This window comes from Carya illinoinensis, chromosome 7, assembly GCF_018687715.1.
Source record: "Carya illinoinensis cultivar Pawnee chromosome 7, C.illinoinensisPawnee_v1, whole genome shotgun sequence".
NCBI lineage: Eukaryota > Viridiplantae > Streptophyta > Magnoliopsida > Fagales > Juglandaceae > Carya > Carya illinoinensis.
In genome coordinates this window covers 37,506,443-37,529,570 of record NC_056758.1, presented here as the reverse complement: position 1 = coordinate 37,529,570, position 23,128 = coordinate 37,506,443, and the positions used below count along the sequence as shown (strand labels likewise).

General features: G+C 38.2%; 1 protein-coding gene and 1 long non-coding RNA gene across 2 annotated transcripts; both read left to right on the top strand.

The window, feature by feature from the left end:
- The first annotated feature begins 554 nt into the window (after positions 1-554).
- On the top strand, positions 555-2,740 carry LOC122316924 (1-aminocyclopropane-1-carboxylate synthase 3-like). Its single transcript, XM_043133781.1, has 4 exons — positions 555-792; positions 961-1,092; positions 1,239-1,399; positions 1,528-2,740. The coding sequence occupies exons 1-4, from the start codon at positions 646-648 to the stop codon at positions 2,504-2,506; spliced, it is 1,419 nt and encodes a 472-aa protein (XP_042989715.1). The 5' UTR covers positions 555-645; the 3' UTR covers positions 2,507-2,740.
- A 1,284-nt stretch (positions 2,741-4,024) lies between these two features.
- Positions 4,025-8,217, top strand: LOC122314973. Its single transcript, XR_006243921.1, has 5 exons — positions 4,025-4,501; positions 5,699-5,845; positions 6,198-6,261; positions 6,356-6,565; positions 7,944-8,217. It is a non-coding gene; the product is annotated as an uncharacterized LOC122314973 (long non-coding RNA).
- Positions 8,218-23,128: the final 14,911 nt, after the last annotated feature.

Sequence of the window (23,128 nt, the reverse complement as noted above, 5' to 3'; positions counted from 1 at the left end):
TGTGAGTGCTCTTATCATAACACCTTGCTTATCTTTTAGCTTAACATGATAAAAGGCACCTGCTTATCTAAATCCAAGTTGGAATTAAACCGAAATTGAATCTATAATTAAATCATGATTTTTTCAAGTTCTTATTCGAAAAATATAGTAAATTTTATAATATTTATAAATATCTTGTACAACATTATAAAATGAATAGAAAATATTATATAGTTTACTTTGCGTATCTCACACACTCGAACTCCTCAAATTTTTGCTCGAATTTCAGGAAGCTGGTCTCGTCCGTAGTTCATTTCCATGCATAATGGTATCTCAAACGGAATATATCCTACCTAGTGACTTCTCGTGGAAGAGTACAAGTGTACAAGATGCACACAGACACTGCTTGAGGTAATGCCATTGAGAATAGAGTGCCACAGATTCCAACAATGCAAGTTCTTATTTTCTTCGGTAAGTAAGTCAACACAATGATCATGTCGGATTTAGGGTCATTTTTTCACTATATAAATGCAGCCCTCCAAAATGTTAGACATGCTAAGCCTCCCAACCAAAATTCTCTCTCTCTCTCTCTCTCTCTCTCTCTGTCTCTATCTCTCAAGTTTTGTATACCCGGTTATAGTAGATATATATAGAGTAGCAGCCAGCATGAAAATGTTGTCTAGGAAAGCTAGTTGTGATTCACATGGACAAGACTCTTCCTACTTCCTAGGGTGGCAGGAATATGAGAAGAATCCTTATCATGAAGTTCAAAATCCTAACGGAATCATTCAAATGGGACTCGCAGAAAATCAGGTGAGCAAAACTCAGCCAATTTAATTATTCTGACATCACATACATGCATAATCATGCCTAGTCTTCCACATAATCTCATTGGGTCTATCAGGAAGGAACCTAGCTTCTCTTGTACTTTGAATTATCATCCATCCCTCATTTCCACCAACTGAAATTTTCTTGCTGCAGCTTTCGTTTGATCTTCTTGAGTCTTGGCTTGCAAGCAATACAGATGCACTGGGGTTGAAACGAAATGGAAGATCAGTATTCAGAGAACTGGCTCTCTTCCAAGACTATCATGGCTTCCCAGCTTTCAAGAATGTAAATGATCTCTTTATAAGTCTCGCATCTTAATTTGCTAATCCAAGTGAATATATGGAGTAAAGTACTAGTACTTTATATAAAAGTGCATGCACTGTTAATATTGGTTCCTAGCTTATTAATAACTTGAACACTAACTTGTGCAGGAATTGGTGGAGTTCATGGCAAAATTAAGAGGGTATAAAGTAGCGTTTGACCCTAACAAGCTCGTGCTTATGGCGGGTTCAACTTCTGCGAATGAGATTCTAATGTTCTGCCTTGCCGAACCTGGTGAAGCTTTCCTTCTTCCTACTCCATACTACCCAGGGTAACAATATATATACTTCTTTTTATATCTTCTCCCAATTATCATCTACTGCATATCAAAATATTTATTAATGGCCGCTTCAAAACATACCTGCCTCATTCTGTTTTGATCACTTCTTTTTTGGGCAGGTTTGATAGAGATCTTAAGTGGCGGACTGGGGTTGAAATTGTCCCAATACATTGCTCGAGTTCAAATGACTTCAGAATTACTGCGTGCGCTTTGGAGGAAGCCTATCAACGTGCCCAAAAACTCAATTTAAAAGTTAAAGGGGTGTTGGTCACAAATCCTTCGAATCCTCTGGGCTCGACCTTGAACCGGGACGAGCTTAACCATCTTATTGATTTTGCTATCAAGAAAGAAGTCCATATAATAAGCGATGAAATTTATTCAGGAACCGTCTTTGACTCTCCGTCTTTCATAAGTATCACAGAAGCTGTAATGGAGAAACATGTTGATCACGAGACTGACTTATTGGGCCGCATTCACATTGTTTACAGCCTCTCAAAAGATCTTGGTTTGCCGGGATTTCGAGTGGGAATGATTTACTCAAACAATGAAACAGTTGTTGCCGCAGCTACCAAAATGTCGAGCTTTGGGCTCGTTTCTTCTCAGACTCAGTTTTTACTCTCCAATATGCTCTCCGACAAGAAATTCACTAGCAAATACATAAAGGAGAATCAAAGGAGACTCAAAAAGAGAAAGGATATGCTTGTTTCCGGTCTTCGGAGTGCTGGGATTGGGTGTGCAAAGAGCAATGCCGGATTGTTTTGCTGGGTGGACATGAGGTACCTATTAAGGTCCGACACATTTGAAGCAGAAAAAGAGCTCTGGAAAAGAATTCTTTTTGAAGTTGGGTTGAACATCTCTCCCGGGTCTTCTTGCCATTGCTCTGAGCCGGGCTGGTTCAGGGTGTGCTTTGCAAACATGTCCCAAGAAACATTGAAGGTCGCAATACGACGCATCGAGGTCTTCGCAGAATCATCGAGCAGCGCCTCTGGCAGAGAAAATCTCAGCCACCAGAGAAGTGTTCGTAATTCAAGAAGGTCACTTTCCAAGTGGGTTTTTCCAATATCATCATATAATGATCATGAACCAGCCGACCGTTAGAACTATATATATATATATATGTTTTTTTTGTTGACATAAGTCAAATCTGTCTTTTAATTAGTTCCCTCCTCAAATGGGTACACTTTTCAAAGGTGGTGAGATCATTATCAGCTAATAGGAGCGCTAACCGTAATGTTCAAGTTGTTTTAGTGCAGTGTTATTTGGTCCGTATCCACGATGATGAAGTCTATAATATTGTGGATAAAATGTCAAAGCTACTATCCATTTGTTCTGGTTGTGAAAGTATTAATTACTCGCCTAAGTTATGGATTTCTTCATACAATATTCAGCCATAAAATCGACGTGTAATATTCCTCTTGCCAAATTTTAAACATTTGGATAGACCTGACCGATATTTAATAAATAAATAAGGAAACGAAATCATGGAAGTAATAACACATGACTTTGGCCGGTTTGCTACTGCAACTACCACCTGTCTCCATGATGCATAGAAATGAGAAATACTAGTTTAGCTACGTAGAGATTTTACAAAAGTAAACCTATAAACTGACATGATTTAATGTGGTACGTTAGATTATAAAACTATTTTTATTGTAATGTAAATCTAACGATTCAAAGGAAGTCATGTCAACTTGTAGTTTTCTTTCTTGAGATCTTTTTGTAGCTGTAATACTTCTCGAGAGATTACTAGACTAGATTACTTACCAGCCGACTATTTCCAAAATTCTCATTTTTTTTCTTTTTAGTTTTGTAAAACAATTTCACAAATAATATTATAGTAATTACAAAAAACTCAATCATGGGAATAACATGTACACTTGACCTATATATATATATAAAAGAATTGAGCAATTCAATCGATTCACATGATCACTTAAGATTTAAATTTTAAAACTTATCTTTTAAATCAAATTATACCATATAAACATTTTATCGAGTATGTTCTAAACACTGACTTGAGAATATAATTCATTCAATTAATACTTCTTTCCAAGTTGTTATGCTTGTCTTTGGAAACCGAAATTATTAAGGATATTTGCTTCTCATACTACCCAGTGGTTCAACTAGAATCCACTTATTTCTCTTTTGAAACTGCATAGACCTTTTTCTTCTACTTTACGAAGACAACATGCATTTAACTGGGGCATGGGGCACTAAAACCAGAAAATCTCTCCCTCAAAGCGAAAGTGACAGTTTCCAATGTCCTAGACCACACCTTCATCCAAATGGATGATGCTACACATCCAGCTTTTTGCACATTCATTAGTTTTTTTCAATAGACTTGTCTTTTCTTTTCTGGTCGTGGATAGGGATAGACAAGAGAGACTGATGAAGGTGAGATATTTTTGAGGTGGTATTTCTTTTTTGGGCTTCCTATGGGTCGGATTCCTTACCTGGACCCGTTCAATTATCAGTAGGCCCAGTCTTATCTTTAGATAGCGTAGGCCCAATACTCGCGTAAGAATTCAGGAACTCGAGCGCACCTTAATATGGTAAACTGGGATGTAGGGTGATATTATTTGAAAAATTCACCCCGCTCTGTGTCTCCCTCTCGCTGTCTCCTACAGAAAGGCGCTTGAGCGGTTAAATGACTTTCCGATTTGGACCGTTCTCTAGCTTTTTGCCATGTGGCGGTTCCTAATTTCCTAGTTCCGCGATGCTTTTGGTTTCTCATTCAGTTACTAGCACAGGACGTGACGTTGTCACGAATTTTTGCGATTCTCCATAAAGACATTATTGCATGCCGTTGCGAAAGATCAGTGGCTTTTTTAGTTCCTTTTTTTTTTCCTTCTCTTTTCGAATCAATCTAGGTTTTCGGGTTTCCTTTCTTTCCCTTCCAATCAACCTAAATTCCTGTTTCTGTGAAGTCGACGCAAAGCGCCTCAATGGCGTACAAGTTTTGACTGGATTGGAGTTTTCGTTTCTTCGATTTATCCATGCTTCTTAGGAGACCGTTCGGTGCACCTCGAGTTTTTACTTTTCAGGAATCCGATCGCTCGGCATTACTCTGATAGCCGACGAGTTCTTCTGAGGGTACCCTATTTTCGTTTTATATCTTTAATTTATTGCGCTCTACCACTTTTTTGTAGATCTGTGCGCGTGCGTCTGTGAGATTGTGGTTTTTCTTATAGTAGTTGTTTTCAGGTGGTTACTTATTCCTTAAAACTTGTTGACCGTAAAGCTGATAGATCCGTGCCTGTGCCTTATAATATGCTGGTTACTAAAATAATGAAGATTATGCCAGTTTTTGATGGTGGATTTTTTGAAAAAGATAGCGAAATTTGGTTTTGTTTGATGGTTTGGCAGGGATTATTGTTATCCTGTACTTTTCATCTCTCTTTTGTTGTGAAACTTTCTAAGTGAGATCATATTCTTGTACTTTTTGTGGACATGCCACCATTGTATCGATTTGTTTTTTTTTAATTATTATGTCTGTTACGTTCTATGCTTCCCTTATTGATACTGCATATGTGCCTAAGATGACGAAGCTAGGATCAAGAGCCTGTTTATCTTTGGTGCATATCTTCTTCTTCTTCTTTATTTGGAGAGGCAAACAGAAACTTTATAGGTAATAATTAGTAGGCATAGCCTAAGTACATGGGGCGTGTACAAGAGAAAACACTTAGTTAAGAAGTAGAAGTTGATACAAGTCAGGAAAGCTTAGTCCATTTGAAGCTATAGTTAGGGCTTAAAGGAAAAAAGTGTTGAAAAAGAGGCTCTTAAGTTCATACAATTTCCTTTCTTCTTCATAAGGACAGACATTCGTTTCTTTCAAGTCTTCTTTCTGTTATAAATTAGGGAAGTGTAATCTATCGTACGCATTTTTAAATCACTGGGAATTCTAGCTGACTTAGCTTGTACATGGGATCCACACGGTCGAAACATATATCATAACACGTTTCTAATGACATGGTATTTTAAATGTGTTTTTTTTGTTTATTAACTCCTCTGTTTTGTTGATTAACCCCATTTTGTAGTTGCCCATTCTTTTATTCCAGTTGTCGTGGCAGTTTTTTCCAGTTATGCTCTTGGCACTCTTGTTTATTTTGTAACTATCTGCTCTTTCGTGTGCATATACGTTTTGCAGTTATGAAATATCTCTGAAATCGGTCTTTATTTTAATCGATGTTTCTATAGTTAACTTTCAGTCTCATTTTCATATATGTAGGAACAGTATTTTACTTGTGGTTTTTTCAAGTTTACTTACTGGTGCTAATTAATTTTCTACAGCATCAGAATCTTTTCCATTGCTGTCATCATTTGCTTTTTTCTTGTGCTCCCGGTGAATTATTATGGTCAAGAAATGCGTCACAAGAAAATTCCTTCAGAATCGCTGGAAGTTTTTACGATTGAGAATGTTAAAGAAGGTTCAAAGTGGTATGAGATATATGTTGTTGATGTATCAAACCATTGTTAAATTAGTGAAGTATCTGCTGTATTTATTTTCCTTAACAATTGTTTAGATGCTTTCCTGAGGCATGTAGACTGCTTCAAAAACAATATTGGTTTGAGTAGAAGTCAACTCAAGCAGCTTAAAACCTTGCTGTTTTACTACTTACCGTTTCTCGATGGTCACATAGTAACCACTTCTTTTTTTATTTATGAGTCACATAGTAACTGCCTTTGATAGTTTGAGTTTTTTTTGGTAAAATACAGCTGTAAACTGGTTACTCTCTCTCTCTCTCTCTCTCTCTCTCTCTCTCTCTCTCCTTCTTCTTTTTCTTTTCAGGCTTTGGGCTCATTGTCTCGCATTACACATCATAACCTGCTCCGCTTGTATTCTTCTTTACTTTGTAAGGGTTGCAGCCATCTGCATTCTACTTTGTGTAGCTGATTTTCTGTTTGAAGGTTATTTTTAACTTTGCTTTTGTTTCATATGAATTGTAGGAGTACAAGAGCATTACTAAGATGAGGCTAGAACGTATTACCAGATCTCCTCCAAATCCAAGTCATTTTACAGTTCTTATCCGTGCTATTCCCCGGTCTTAACAAGAAACATACAGTGATTCAGTGAAAAACTTTTTCACTAAGTATCATTCATCAAGCTACTTGTCACACCAAATGGTGTATCGGTGTGGTAGAGTTCAGAAGCTGATGGTGTGCATACATTTTAACTGAGGAATTTGTTATCTATAGTCAGCCACTCTTTAAATCCCCTAATCTGTCTGTCATTTGAATTTCTCCTGGTTTATTAAATCTTCATTCTGGTTTACATGCTAACATCTGGAAATTGGAACCCCCACTTTTCTTTTCTTTTTTCTGTACGCAGCATTCACTTATATTCGGCCTAGCATAGTTTTTAATGCTTTTTGGATGGGTTCCTTTTATATCCTTCTTGTGAGAAAATTTTTGCAAGTCTGGGGGAGTGCATTACCTCTTTTGATAATAATCAAGCATGTCTTGTATCTTTTAGTATGAGAGCATCGACAGTTTCGGTTAATGTTTTGTTATGATTCATAATTGATTACCCATTCTCTACTTTAAGAATTTTTCTAGATTTTACTCATCAAGGGGCAACTTTGTGGTCAAATGTAGAGCTCGAAATGAGTTGTAAACCAAGACATCTTTGGTTTGATTCCATACTAGAGTTCCCTTGGATTACTTGGTACATGGTTCTGGTGGGTGAGTACATGTAGCAAGGCGTTTACTCCTTAGGAGTGAGTTCGAATAGCTCGGCCTTGTTGAGGTTTCACATCGTTAAAAAAAAAAAAAGCAATTTATATTATAAATCATTATCTTTTATGACCTGATTAGCATTGTGATTTGGACTGTGACTTTCTTTTTTCTCCAAATGATTACTTGATGTTGCTTTGCGATTGAAGAGAAGGGAAAATCCTTTTTTTTTTTTTTTTAACAATTTTTGTCAGTTGATCATTTAATTTTATTCAGACAATTGAAAGCTGCATTCTTGCTATATATATATATTATCTTCCTTTATCTTGGCCTTTCAAGGCCATCTTCTTAAAATATCTTGCTTGGCACATGTATTATTGCACAGGGATAATTGCAATTGACTTTCCCTGTTTGTATGGTTGTTCTGTTTGTCTGTTTAATGAATGCGGTTAATTCTGCAATTATCTTCTTGTCTTACCAGACCCCCCATTCATATTTTATATGCTTCCATATGAGGACAAACTGATTGTGCTGCATTCTTTTTTGCTTTATGAAGTTCCATTTTGCTTTGGCCATTGGCATAAGTTTCATTATTCAATCTTAAGTTGACACTGAGTGCAGTCTTTGATCTTTATGCTTGCTGAGTTTATTCAATACTCCATATGCTAGGTGGCTCTTTACAGCTTTCTAACATTTGTATTTGGTGCTTTGTTTGAATTTCTCATCGTGGTAGTTGGAGAGGGGGCTTTGTTGCATTTTGCTGTTTTGAGTCAAGTTTGGTTGAGTTCATTCTTTGAAATAAAATCTTTCTGAGTCCATATAATCTCTAGCTGGATCTCTAAGATATGTTTAATGTTTGCAGAGCGATGCAGAGAAGATGTACTTGACTTTTGCTTCTTTTGAACAGAACTGCAAGCCAAGTTTAATGCAATGTGGTCTTTGTGGAGCACCTACAAGTTCTTTCACAATCATTTCGAGTGAGATGGATAATGTTAGGGGAAAATCTGGCTTCATTCATATGGATTTGGCTAAAATAGAAAAGGTCACAAACCTTGGCATGAATTTATTTAAATATATTTGATTTCTGGATTATTTAGTATTTATGCACATCCAACTGTGTAAGTTATGTTTGGATTCTTCTCCCTCTCTGTTTTTTTAGGCATTTAATCTCCAGTTTTGCAGTGTTAACTGCTCTACCTTCCTGTCCAGCTTTTTTTTTGGATATGCAAGTCCTTTTGGTTAGGTCAGTTAGCAGATGGAATAACGAATTTAATATGGGGGGAGGGTTCACTTATATCTGTACACATATTAGTAAGTAGGGTTAGTTGTTTTAGGTTGAATGCGTCAGTGGTTAGATGGGATGTTGCTGGGTGGGAATTGTCTAGACATTATATATTTGTGGTTAAACCATTCTGTGTAGTTTTGAATGCTTTAGGTTGAAGGTTTTCTTTCTTAGAAGGAAATCTATCGTTCTGTCTCTCTTGTAAAATGTTGACTACAACCACTATTTGATCCTCATGCTACAAAATGCGCGTTTCTTGGTCCTTCTACAACACAAAAGGGATATTGTTGCTACATTCCTATTGTTCAATGCTGGTTCATGAATCCAAATGTCAAGCCTGTCGGCTCTACTTTATATTTCCCAATGTCCCATTTTTTGCTTTTAAGTTTGTTGTTTCGCCCATTCTGCTTCCAGTTTAATATCTGCCAAGTCCGGTTTCTAGTTATTAACTACAACACGTTCAACTGCTCCACCTAAAATCTATACCAATTGCCCTCAACCATCAATTTATATACCTCTACCATCATCCTTATCGTCGTTGTATCCAGTGTTCTTATGTCCATACAACTCATTGTGAATAGCGTTTTGAAAAGGTAAATGTTCTTATAACATGCATCATCCTATCACCTAGTTTGTTTTGACTCATTCTGTCTCCTTCCCTTTCTTGCTTTATTTACATCTATCTTTTGGATGGAGGATGCCTTGCCAGGATCTGGTTGGAGGCAAACCATGGAGATAGAAATTGCGAACTTCAATCAAAATGGGACTCAGGAGCTTGTTCCAGTAGCATCTGGCAAACAAAGGCCCTGTTTGGTTTAGTGGTTTTTTATAATTTTTTCAAAATTTTTCACAAACATTTTTTGACTTTAAACCAAACATTTTTCAGAACATTTTCCAGTAACAACTGGCAAACAAAGTAAAAAACTCTTGAACTTTTACAAAAACCAATAAAAAAACAACCACCTTAAAATACTTTATTCAAACAAATACTTCTACAAAAATCAATAAAAAACTACCTTAAAAATTACATTCAAACTACTTTTTAATTCTACCTATCCACTTTCACGAACCAAATATAAAATTAAGTTTAGTTCCAATGAGTATTGGAAGAGTTAAGGCTCGTTTGGTTGCCAAGGTTGGACCCATATATATGGCATTTGATTATGATGGGGAATACTCTCCGGTTGAAAAGATCTCTTCCATTTGTACCTTTACTTCTCCTGCTGCTAATCTTGATTGGCCTTTACTTCAATCAGATGTCAAAAAATTTTCCCTGCATGGTGATTTTGTAAGGGAGTTTACATGGAGCAACCTCCAAAACTCTTTGAAGCGGTGTTGGAGTTTGATCTCTAGATATGTCAGGGAGATGTCAATAAATCATTTCCATATTGATGCAACCTATGCTCTTCGTATATGTAGGCGATATTGTTATCACCAGAGAGGATTCAGGAGCTATTGCTTAATTAAACAGTTTTTGCAGCAATTGTTTCACTCGAACGATTTGGGTATTGAAGTGGCTAGATCTCGGATAGGTTTTAACTTATTCAAAGAAAGTATGCGTTTCATCTATTAGAAGAGACGTCTTATGGGCACTTGTCTAGTTGATCTTTCTATTGATAGCATCAGAAATTACTCAAGGATGATAGTGAATTGTATGAAGATCCTGGTAGATATTGTGCTGGGTAGGAAAGTGGAATTGTCTTACTTTTGCCAGATGAGATATTTCATATGCTGAGAGTATCATTAATCAGTTTTTGGAAGCTCCTAGAACTTCAAATTTGGAAGCTATTACCCATACCATTTGGTCTCTAAAGAGAGCCCCTGGAATTAGGTTATCATATAAACGAAATGGAAATCTTAGAGCAGGTTTTGTCGATGCAAATGGACAGTCTACTACAAGAGGATTGTACATTCTTAGTCAATAACCTGGTTACTTGGAAAAGTAGAAAACAAACAGTAGTGGTGTATGTAGTTTTTGAGAAGAAGAATTATCATTATTATTATTCTCCAAGAGAAACAATTACAAGATAAATAGAAGAGGAGGGCCACTAAATCAGGAAGGCCATAAAATCAGCAAATATCTAGGCTAGAAAACAGGAAACAGAAATATCTAAAATCTGAAATAGTAATTTCAGATTTTATCTAAAAATAGAATTTCCTAATTTATCTCCTAGAAATCTAACAGATTTTATCTAAAATAGGACTTCCTAATTTATCTCCTAGAAATCCGACACCCCCCCTCAAGTTGGAGCATAAATATCTATCATGCCCAACTTGCTTACAAAGAGCTCAAAACTAAGTCTGAAAAGTCCTTTGGTGAAAATATCAGCTATTTGTTGAGTAGTAGGAACAAAAGGCATGCAAACAGCTCCACTATCAATCTTCTCCTTTATAAAGTGTATGTCAATCTCTCCATGCTTTGTGCGATCATGTTGTACTGGATTTTGAGCAATACTTATGGCAGCTTTGTTGTCACAATACAACTTCATTGGCATGTTTACCGGCATCTATAGCTCTTCAAGAATTCTCTTCAGCCATAACATCTCACAAACTCCGTTAGCCATAGCCCTATATTCTGCCTCGGCACTACTCCTTGCAACCACATTTTGTTTCTTGCTTCGCCATGTGACCATATTTCCCTAGACATAAGTATAGTATCCTGACGTGGATCTCCTGTCAATAACTGAGCCTGCCCAATCTGCATCAGTGTATGCCTCTATGTTCTGCTGTGTGGTCTTTTGGAAGAGTAGTCCATTGCTTGTTGTACTTTTCAAGTACCTAAGAATCCGATAAACTGCTTCAAGATGTTTCTCAGAGGGTGAATGCATAAACTGACTTACCAAACTCACAGCAAAAGCAATATCGGGCCGTGTATGTGATAAATAAATTAACTTTCCTACCAACTTTTGATACCGAGTTGTATTCACTGGAACACCTTTCTTGTCATCTCCAAGTTTTGATTGGGACCGATTGGAGTGTCTGCTGGCCTACACCCGCTCATCCTCGTCTCCTTAAGGAGGTCAAGGACATACTTTCGTTGGGAAACAACAATCCCTTTCTTCGACCGAGCAACCTCCATTCCAAGGAAATACCTCAGAGATCCTAAGTCCTTGATCTCAAATTTTGATGATAAAGAATCCTTCAATCGGTTCATCTCAAGTACGTCATCTCCAATGAGAATTATATCGTCTACATACACAATTAGTATTGCTATCTTCCCATCCTGTGAATGTTTTGTAAACATCGTATGATCACCTTGCCCTTGAGTATACCCCTGACTTTTAACAAACTGAGTGAATTTCTCAAACCAAGCTCTTGGCGATTGTTTTAACCCATATAAGGATTTTTTCAATTTACACACCTTTGTGCCAAACTTATCACAAAATCCTGGAGGTGCATCCATGTACACTTCTTCCTCCAGATCTCCATTGAGAAATGCATTTTTTACGTCTAACTGTTGCAAAGGCCAATCACGATTAGCTGCAAGTGACAGAAGAACTCTTACAGTGTTTAGCTTTGTGATCGGGGCGAATGTCTCTAAGTAATCGATGCCATAGGTTTGAGTGAATCCCTTGGCAACCAATCGAGCTTTATACCATTCTAGAGAGCCATCATATTTATACTTGACTGTAAACACCCATTTGCTCTCTACGGTTTTCTTCCCTCTTGGTAGATCAACTAACTCCCACGTGCCATTTTTTTCAAGAGCTTTCATCTCCTCGAAGACAGCCTCCTTCCACTCAGGAACTTTCAGAGCATCCTGCACAGTATTAGGAATCTCCATACAAGACAATTGTGAGGTAAAAGCTCTAAAAACAAGTGAGAGATTTTCATATGACACATAATTGGACAACGGATGCTTGGTGCAAGATCTCACACCCTTCCGGATAGCAATAGGAAGTTTAGAATCATCGAACTCAGGATTGGACTCAGACTCGGGTTCAAAGCTAGAGGACTCAGAACTCGAAGGTGAAATGGGCTGAACATGAGGTAAGGACTCGGTAAGGACATTACCTGGAGGGTTTACGGATTCTGGGCAGTGCGAAGGATTGGAAGGTTGAGTTGTATTCTGTCGCGAGTAGACAATATCAAATGGTACCAACGTTGTATTTTTCGTTTCTGTTTCTCCTTTGTGAACATCATGAGATGGCCCTGTAGGACGACCTGCATTTTCAGTATCTAAACAACTCGACTCAGCTTCCCCTGGTATAATAAAGCTTGGGTTTTCAGGTTGAATAATTGGAGAAGGATCATTTTGGGAGTCGTCAGTTTGGAAGAAATTCTGAAAAACAGCCAAGTTGTTGGTTTGTGTCCCCCCCTGAAGATGAGGCGTGAAATAGGAATGTATTTCAAAAAAAGTAACGTCCATGGTAACAAACATTTTTTTGGAAATGGGTTCAAAACATTTATACCCTTTTTGAGTGGGAGCATAACCAACAAACACACATTTTGTGGCTCGGGGTTCAAGTTTTCCTCGATTATGTCTATGAACATGAACAAAAGCGGCACAACCAAATATCTTTAGAGGTAAAGATGAAGAAAGTCGATTTGTTGGATAAAACTTATGAAAAACATCAAAAGGTGTTTCAAAGCTTAAAACCTTATTAGGCGTCCTGTTTATGAGATATGTAGTAGTAAGAATGGCTTCACCCCAAAGATATTTAGGGACCTGATTGGTAAAAAGCAATGCTCGAGCTACTTCCAATAAGTGTTTATTTATTTATTTTAGCCAAACCATTTTGTTGTGGAGTGTCGACACAAGAGCTTTGATGAACAATTCATTTTTTAAAAAAAAATTCGCCCAAAATGTTTTTGAAATATTCTCGGCCATTATCACTCCGTAATATTTGAATATTTTTTTGAAATTGTGTTTGTACCATGGTGTAAAAATTTTTGAAAATTGTTCCCACTTCAGATTTTTCTGTCATCAAGTAAATCCAACTTAATCTCGTGTGATCATCAATAAAGGTCACAAACCATTTTTTTCTAGAATACGTAGATGTTCTACAAGGGCCCCAGATATCACTATGAATCATAGTAAATGGAGTAGTTAGTTTGTAGGGTTGGGTGGAAAAGGATGCACGATGATGTTTAGCAAACTGACAAACTTCACATTGAAAGGAAGTGAGACTTTTATTCCGAAATAAATTGGGAAACAAGTGTTTTAAATACTGAAAACTAGGATGGCCTAACCTATAATTCCATAACATAAAATCATTATCCTTGGAAACAGAAACTGAATTTAAGCAAGTACTTTGACATTGTCTACTCGAGTTCGGTCCATCCTCAAAAAAATAGAGTCCATCTTTTTCCTTAGCACTGCCAATCATCCTCCCTGTGGTCAATTCCTGAAATTCACAATAAGAAGAGTAGAAATTAGCTTGACACTAATGATCAGAGGTAAGTTTACTGATGGACAACAAATTGCAAGACAAATTGGGAACATGGAGCACATCATGGAGGGTTAACAACAAAGTGAGTTTGATAGTTCCTATTCCGGCAATTACCGAGAGTGAACCATCTGCAATTTTGATCCTTTTATTGCCTGCACACGGACTATAGGATGAGAACAATTTGGAGCAACCAGTCATATGATCAGTTGCACCGGAATCAATTATCTAAGAATAAATAGAGTTAGGAATAACACCTAAAAACGCATTAGCAAGAGGATTACCCTTCTGTACCAAAGAACAAGACAAAGTTAAGGACAGTTTTGGAGATTGAAACAATTTGTACAGGTGCTCTAATTGCTCCTTGGTAAAAGGTACTGCATCCGAGTTGGTAGATAGCTCTTGAAGCTCTTCAGCAGTGGTTTGGTAGGCACGACCATCACGTTTGGATTTTGACTTCCAATTTGCTGGCTTACCATGAAGTTTCCAAAAGGTCTCCTTTTTATGCCACGGTTTTTTGTAGTGCTCGCACCATGGTTTATTACGCCCATCATTTTCAGAATCAACACTGCTTGACACAAGAGCAGAATTCTCAGGTTCCAGGTTTAAACCAATTTCGGTATTGCACAACATGATTTTTCTCCTTGACTCCTCACGTCTAACTTCAGAAAAAACTTCCCGAATAGAGGGCAATGGTTGCCTGCCTAGAATGCGGCCGCAAACCTCATCCAAACTTCGATTAAGGCCGGCTAAAAACATGTAAACCCTGTCGTTTTCTTCTCTCTTCTTATGACGAGCATAGTCGTTCGAATTTTCCCAAACATCATCATAACACTGATCAAGTTCCTGCCATAACGTAACCAATTCGTTATAATAAGTGGTAACTTCGCGATCATTTTGCTTGGATTTCCAGAGTTGAGTTTTCAACTCAAATATTTGAGAAGAATTCTCCAAGTTTGAATAAAGATCTCGAACGGCCTCCCAGACATCTTGAGCAGTGAGAAGAAATAGGTAAGGTTTTCCAATGGCAGGTTCCATGGAATTGATGAGGCAAGCAATAACAAGAGAATTTTCGGACTGCCATCTTTTTTTATTAGGGTTACCAGCAGTAGGTTTCGATATTTCGCCAGTCAAATGCCCAAATTTTCCTTTGCCATCAATTGCCAATTTTACAGACTGAGCCCACTCAAGATAGTTGTGCCCAGTGTTTTTGGTACCATACCGTACCGGCCGGTACATTCCATAGCGGTCACCAGGCCGGTACAGGTAAGGTACCTATTTCGTACCGGCCGAAATACAGGCCGGTACGGCTGGTGCCGACCAGTATTTCGGTATTTCGGCCTTTTATGTTTTTTTTTTAAATTTTTTTTTCACTTTTTTAAGTTATAATCTTATTTTTTGATCCCAATTCATATCAGACTATTTACAATTTATATATACATATGTATTCATGTATAATTTATTCATATATAGATTATTATTTTGAAATATAATTTATTTATATATCGACTATCTCGAAACGGTACACGAAACGGTACCGGTACTGAAATATTTCGTTCCAGTGCCTTGACCGGTACGACATCTGGTACGGCATTCAAAACATTGGTTGTGCCATTGAGTTTTGTAGCCATAAGATAAAGGGCTGAATTCTGGGAATAGGAATCAGTAGATACAGTCGTGGGATTGGGATTGGTATTGGGTGGAATATTTTCTAAAGTATCAGACGAGTCAGAAGAGACGGTAGGATTTCTTTGGGCTTAGGTCATCGCCGACTTATACGACATCATCAGAAAAAAGAAGAAAAAAGAAACAGAGCACAAAGCTCTGATACCATATAGTTTTTGAGAATAAGAATTATCATTATTATTATTCTCCAAGAGAAACAATTACAAGATAAATAGAAGATGAGGGCCACTAAATCAGGAAGGCCATAAAATCAGCAAATCAAATCAGCAAATATCTAGGCTAGAAAACAGGACTTCCTAATTTATCTCCTAGAAATCTGACAGATTTTATCTAAAATAGGACTTCCTAATTTATCTCCTAGAAATCCGACAGTGTAGTTTAGTGCTGAAGTTGAATATAGGGCAATGGCTCTTGTTGCTAGTGAGTTGACACGGTTGCAACACGTTTTTCCAGGAAATTGGATTTTTTACTCCTATCTCATTGTTCTGATACATATTACATCAAATCTAGTATTTCATAAAAGAACCAAGCATACTTTTCGAAAAGATAGGTTATGGTTGAAGTATACTTATTGAAAAGATACTGGAGTATTATCTATGTCATTAGTTAGCTGACATGTTCACAAAGTCTTACATTGGTACTGAGTCTATTTGGATGATTTTCATTTTATGAAACAACCAAGCATATTGAGGTCGCTAGCATGTTCATTTGCTCTAAGCTAGGCATATGTGATATATGCTACAACTCGAGGGGAGTGTTAGAAGAGTTGCTAAGTGAAAAAGCAGTGGTTCTACACGACACTACACCTAGAGGGGGGTGAATAGGTGTAATCCAATTTTTATGGCATTTCAAAAATTAGTCAAACAAGTAGTTGGTAAATGAATCAAATAACACAAATAATCAATACATGATTTTGATCACGGAGTGGAAACTCATTTGAAGAACATCTTCAAAATCTAAAACCACTCCGGGTGCAAGACACCACCTCAAATCCACTATAGAAATTTTAGTTCGTTACAACCAATTTAGAGACACTCACAAAACCTTTTTAGTAGCTAAACTTGGCTTGCAACACTACAAGTGACCCACTCGATCTCTACACACATGTAGTGTCGGAACTCCGACCTTTCTATAGCTTCCTACGAGAACCTTCGATCTCTGAATCAACAGCAGCTCCGGACTCTTCCGGCCAACAAATATGTCCACTTCAATGGACTCATGTAAGAATTAATTTTGAGTGTTTTGTGGTGGAGAAGTGTTTATCCAAGAGAGAATCAACCAAATAGGGAAGATGTTGCTCTAAGAAGCTCTTGGAGGCCCTTAGGGTTTTTGCTCTGATTCTTCACACATAGAACAGAAATTAAGCTGTTCTATTTATAGTTTCAATCAAAAGAGGCGCTTCAAAACCCTAAATTGTAAGTGATCTAGAACATTGGGTCGAGCGAAGTATTGAGCACGGGTCTAGTGACACAATCTGCTTGAATTCGCTCGAGTTCAGTGTCAAGCGGCACACTCTGCCTGAATTCACTCGAGCTCAGTGTCGAGCGAGGGTCGAGCGGTGCAATCTGCTTGAGTTCGCTTGAGCTTCATGTTGAGCGAGGGTCGAGCGGTGCAATCTGCCTGAGTTTGCTCGAGCGCCCTGTTGAGCTAGGGTCGAGCAATGCAATCTGCCTGAGTTCACTCGAGCACCCTGTTGAGCGAGGGTCGAGCGAAGTCATCTGTTTTGACCAATAACGAGCACATTTCAAGCACACTTCAAGTCTTTTTGCAACAATACTTGTTACAACACTATTTTACACAGGTTTTCACAATAATATGCCAATACACTCATTTTTCCATCAACAATCTCTCCCTTTGGCATTTCTGTGACAAAACCTCTAACCTATACATATGACTTAATCCTAGCACACCCATCACTAGATTCATATTCTTGAACACTTTGAAATATTTATGCACGCACTTAGCAAACGGTTAACATACCCATACACATATGCACAAAAACATGTTTGCAATTTACAAACCATAATTCATGAATAGTCATGTCAAGTACAGGTTTCAGAAAATAAATATTTCATTAAGCAACAAATCAGAAATTAAGTTCAAGAACCATTAGTCAAATAACAACAGCTAACATGAGATATAAATCAAAAGGCAACCAAAAGTTGCTGTTCAAAAAAAAAAAGTGTTAGTAACACTGTGTTACTAAACAACTAACACTCCCCCTGAGTTGGTACAAGTAACACTCCACACTCCACACTCCCCCTGAGTTAGTACTGTACTACTCCCCCTTTTTGTCACAACAGGTAAAGGGTCCCAATCATCACCATCTGAATCCTCATCATTCGCATTAAGCTGCTCTTCGATGTCGTTGAAATGTTGGGTCACAAACTGCTGCAGATTATCAATTTTAACATCGAGGCTGTGAACTGTAGCATCTATAGTATCGAACCGGGCTTCAAGACGAGCTAGATACTCAAGAAGCTGCTGAAGGCTGGCTCAGTCGAACCGGGGGCTGAAGTGGATGGTGCCGAGGTAGACGGCTGAGAACTGGATGGCCGAGAGCTCGAAGGCTGAGAGGAGGGAGCGGGAGGGTGCTCAACAAGGAGAAGGTGCGTGGTGGTGTGAGCACGACTAACCTGGACAGTCCTATGACCAATAGGAGCCTTAAGTGCAATTCTAAGCTCCTGAGAAAGTAAAACGACTGACTGGGAGAGGGCCAATCGGGTGATTAGACAAGATAAGGGCAAACCAGTCTGTGTTTTGAAGGACCGATATGTCTCAATAATAACCCAACACAGAAGACTTCCTAGATCAATGGAGACACCATTGATCAAGGCATACAACAAAGTGGCACGGTCAAGACCCACATCACTATTATGACCAGTAGGATCTAAATTAGTGAGAATAATCCTATTGAGAATGAGGTGATCAGGTGTAAAACGAGCAGTCGAAATAGGGGTTGTCCCTTCCCAATTACTAGGCTGACCACAAAGACATCCAGCAATGGCTTGTGGACTGGGAGAAGATGTCCGTGTATAGGAAAACACAGGATGGGACACATGAGGGGCATTTAGCAGATTCGCTATCATGCCCGGAGTTACTCGGAAAACAATGTTCCGGAGACTGACCTCAAACGAGTCATCAACAGACACGTCATGAATGTTGGAGTAAAACTCCCTAACCAACTCCACAGAAGGAGTGGGATGACTAGTGGTCAAGGCCTGCCATTGGCGAGACTCAAATATGCAAGGAATGATAGTCTCGGTAAGCTCACTTAGAAATATTTCACGCTCGACTATAGGAGTACGATGAGAGAAGTTTCGAGAATACAACTCCTAGGCTCGTGCATTACGGAAGTAGGCTTGAGCGGGTGCAGGGGGGTTGTGGCGAGGACGAACACGTCGAGACATGGTTTTGGCTGTAGATAGAGTCAATGACGTTAGACAAGGTTAAGGCAATGTGAAGACCTGATGAATGCATGCCAACCATGCTATCACAACAATGCCAACCGACAATGCAAGACTCGGTGCATGCCCATGTCTCACTCTTCATTTTTCAAATCAATGATATATGCCTAGTCCAAAATGACTCATATGCATGCCAATGCCAACCCATGTGCATGACCCATATGCATGCCAATGCCAAACCATATCCATGACCCATATGCATGCCAATGCCAACCCATATGCATGACCCATGCCTCTTCTAAAATAAAACACCTTCAAACACAATGCAATCTTAGTCAAACGATGTCCCAAACCTAGGATAGACATGAAATAGGTATGGGAACAATGTTATGCCAATGCATGATGAAAAAGAGAAAACAAACAACATTGAGGCATTTTACCAAACACTTGGAGTGCATCTAAGTGAGAAACTCGGACAAAAACCCATGGGAGTTTCAAAAGCCTCCTAAGTAACCAACACTCCAAAGGAGTTTCAATAAACTAAATAAATGAAATATTTTCAAGAAAAACACTCAAAGAAATCCATATGCAAAACACACGGAAAAATACCCAAAATAAATTCACCAAATCACGAAAAAACAAAAGAGAATGGGCTTTACCTTGATTTTGAGATGATTTCGGAAGAAAAACCAAGTTTAAACCGAATGATTTTGAGAAAGGAAGATGAAAACACACGGGAGAGGAAAACTGCGAAACAGTGCACTGTGGCTCGAGCGGCGCTAGGCTTTTATAACAGGCATTCGCTCGAGTGAACTTAAAACCCTCAAGCGGCCTGTCGAGCGGTTTTCGCTCGAGCGGCGTTGAGTGAGGGTCGAGCGAGACCACCAGATTTTGCCCAGTTTTGAAACACACAACACTCACATGACTTGGACAAATACTGAGAATGTCAATTTTCACACCAAGAGTACATATCAAATGTAAATGAGCATCATATTCTCATAAAACCCGTAGGTAAAAACAAAGTATCACAAGTAATGTAGACGTGCGTGTTTAAAGCGATCCTTAATCAATCAAGAAATTTCAACTGTAAAACGTGAGCGGGGTTGGGCTGACCATGAAACTATAAGTGTTTGGAAAGCTCTTTTAAGACACAGAAAGTCAAACCCAATGCTGTTAGGACCTGAATCTTTATGTTTAAATATTTGTTTCAGTATGTTCAAGAAAACAGAAAACTTATTCTGTTTTTCACCCCTTTTTTTATTTTTATTTTTATTTTATTTATAACAACATCACCTTTTTCTTTTCCTTTTGAGATACCATATTTTTGCACAAGCGAACCATGATGAGGTCATCTAGCCCGTGGTCAATTTTGTATGTAGGTAGAGCTTCCTACCACCTTTGATTGCCTCTCTAATAAACTCACAAATGGTGAAATGTCAATTGACCGAGTTTGGAGTGAAGTGTGTGATGCCAGTCACAGATTACAAGAGATACTCATGTTTCAAACTTTTGTAAGACATAGGTATATGATACAAATCTCAAAAGACACATGCACCTAGATTTTAGAATTAACAACCCCATTATTATATAGCACAATCATGGAGTGCATGTACGAACAACAAACAACAACAAAGAAACTAGACAACAACAAAAAAATCAACAATAAAATAAAACAAAAATGCATGTAATGCATACCTGTCAGTCTACAACACCAAAACCATGTATAGCTTGCGTCTTTCCCTTTTGGATGATCCACCTTGGTACCCATTTTCTTGAGTAGGGCTTTTCAATTCTCTTGGTGTGCCTCCTAAGCTCAAAACAGTTTGGTTGGATGTGACCAATCTTACCACAATGATGACACACGGGGCTTGATTTGTGAATTTTTTGTCTCAAGAAGGTTGAGACATTCTTAGGGCCATTCATGTAATTCTTAAAGCAGTCTGGTCTAATATGGCCTATCTTTCCACAGTGATGACATATGGGGCTCACGTTGCAAGCTCCTTGTCTTTTGGGAGGAGGAACTGACTTTTGCACTTGCAAAGGCTTCTTACCCTTTTCAGATGGATGAGCCTTCTTTTTCTTAGTCATTTCAGGAACAAATACTGTATTTCTCACACTTTTATAGAATGCTTTTGAGCTTGAAGGAGCATCAGGATTCTCTTCAAAGTAGCCTAAACCACTCTTATCACTAGACGACCTTCCTAAACTTAGGAGTTTGTCAAGCTGGTTTGTCCCAATGGAGAATTTCTGCAACTTAGTATTTAACAAAGTTAGCTCACTTTTATGAGTTGTCACTTTATATTCTAAAGTCACATTCCTCTTTTGTAACTCATCTGTTAGACCAATGGCTTCTCTTAGTTTGCCTTGGAGTCCTTCATTTTCTCTTTTGCATAAATCTATTTCCTCAATATGTGCTTTATTGAGTTTCCTCAATTTCACACATTCCTTATACAACTTCTCATAGATTTCCTGCAAGTCATCTTCATCCTCGGATTCATTTTCAGAAACACTCTCAATTTCAACCACAGATTCATTGCTATGACTTTTCCCTACAACAAAGGAAGTGAAAGCCATGTAGTTGAGATTTTTCTTCATGGGAGAACTCTCTTGTGAGTCACTTGACTCAGACTTACTATCAGTCAAGGAAGCAACATTAGCTTTCTCTTTGGCTTTTTTGTAATTTGCACACTCAAATCGAATGTGACCAAAACCATGACATTCATGGCACTGAATATTGTCCTTGACAGCTCTAGTTTCTCGCTTATAGCTCTTTTCTCGGTTTTTTGAACTTGAACCTCCATTGAAACCTTTGAACCTTCTCTTCTCCTATCCTGGGATTTTCTGAGCAAACATCTTCCTGAATTTTTTAGCATAAAAAGCTATCTCCTTGTCACTCATGGCAAGTTCATCAGAAGATTCACAAGACTCCTCTCTAATAGCATTGAGGGCTATGGACTTGTTTTTCTTATCCATAGGAAGAGTATGTTCATAGGTTTGTAAGGAACCCACCAACTCTTCAATCCTCATATTGTCCAAGTCTTTACTTTCTTCTATCGCAGTGACTTTGGGACGAAACTTCTCAGGAAGAGATCTAAGGACTTTTCTCACAATTCTGTTCTCAGGAATTCTATCCCCTAAATTAAAACGAGAATTGACAATATCATTAAGTTTGCCATAGAAGCCATCAAAAGTTTCATCATCCTTCATCCTAAGTTCTTCAAAGTTGGTGGTCAGCATTTGAAATTTAAAATTCTTTACAGCCTTGGTACCTTCATGGGTAATCTCAAGAATGTCCCATGCCTCTTTGCAATTTTCACACATGGAGATTCTCTTGAACTCCTCCTGGGACACGGCCATGAACATAGCATTCAGGCCTTTGCTATTCCAACTACACCTGTTGACATCATCCCTAGAGTAATTTTCCACACTATTGGGGGTTTGGACTCTTTCAATGACTACAATCGGTTGTTTCCATCCCTTTGTTACGGAAGCCCACACTTGTTCATTCACAGACTTAAGGAAAGCTCTCATTCGAACTTTCCAATACGCATAATTGTTTCCATCAAAAAATGGTAGAGATGTGAGTGATTGAGACCTATCCATTTAGACCACTACAACAGGATCACACTCAGGAACTAAATCCTAGCGGAGTGAATCCGCTCTGATACCAATTGAAAAAGCAGTGGTTCTACACGACACTACACTTAGAGGGGGGGTGAATAGGTGTAATCTAATTTTTATGGCCTTTCAAAAATTAGTCAAACAAGCAGTTAGTAAATGAATCAAATAACACAAATAATCAACACATGATTTTGATTACGGAGTGGAAACTCATTTGAAGAATATTTTCAAAATCTAAAACCACTCCGGGTATAAGACACCACCTCAAATCCACTATAGAAATTTTAGTTCGTTACAATCAATTTAGAGACACTCACAAAACCTTTGTAGTAGCTAAACTTGACTTGCAACACCACGAGTGACCCACTCGATCTCTACACACATGTAGTGTCGGAACTCCAACCTTTCTATAGCTTCCCACGAGAACCTATCAATCTCTGCATCAACAGCAGCTCCGGACTCTTCCGGGTAACAAATATGTCCACTTCAATGGACTTATGTAAGAATTAATTTTGAGTGTGTTATGGTGGAGAAGTGTTTATCCAAGAGAGAATCAACCAAATGGGGAAGAGGTTGCTCTAAGAAGTTCTTGGAGGCCTTTAGGGTTTTTGCTCTGATTCTCCACACATAGAACATAAGTTAAGCTGTTCTATTTATAGTT

What these genes read in the sequence shown, in the direction of transcription:
- LOC122316924 (XM_043133781.1), top strand. Translation starts at nt 646, where the DNA reads ATGAAAATGTTGTCTAGGAAAGCTAGTTGTGATTCACATGGACAAGAC. An exon ending in GCTTCCCAGCTTTCAAGAAT is followed by an intron (nt 1,093 to 1,238) that starts GTAAATGATCTC and finishes TAACTTGTGCAG; the next exon opens with GAATTGGTGGAGTTCATGGC. An exon ending in CCTACTCCATACTACCCAGG is followed by an intron (nt 1,400 to 1,527) that starts GTAACAATATAT and finishes TTTTTTGGGCAG; the next exon opens with GTTTGATAGAGATCTTAAGT.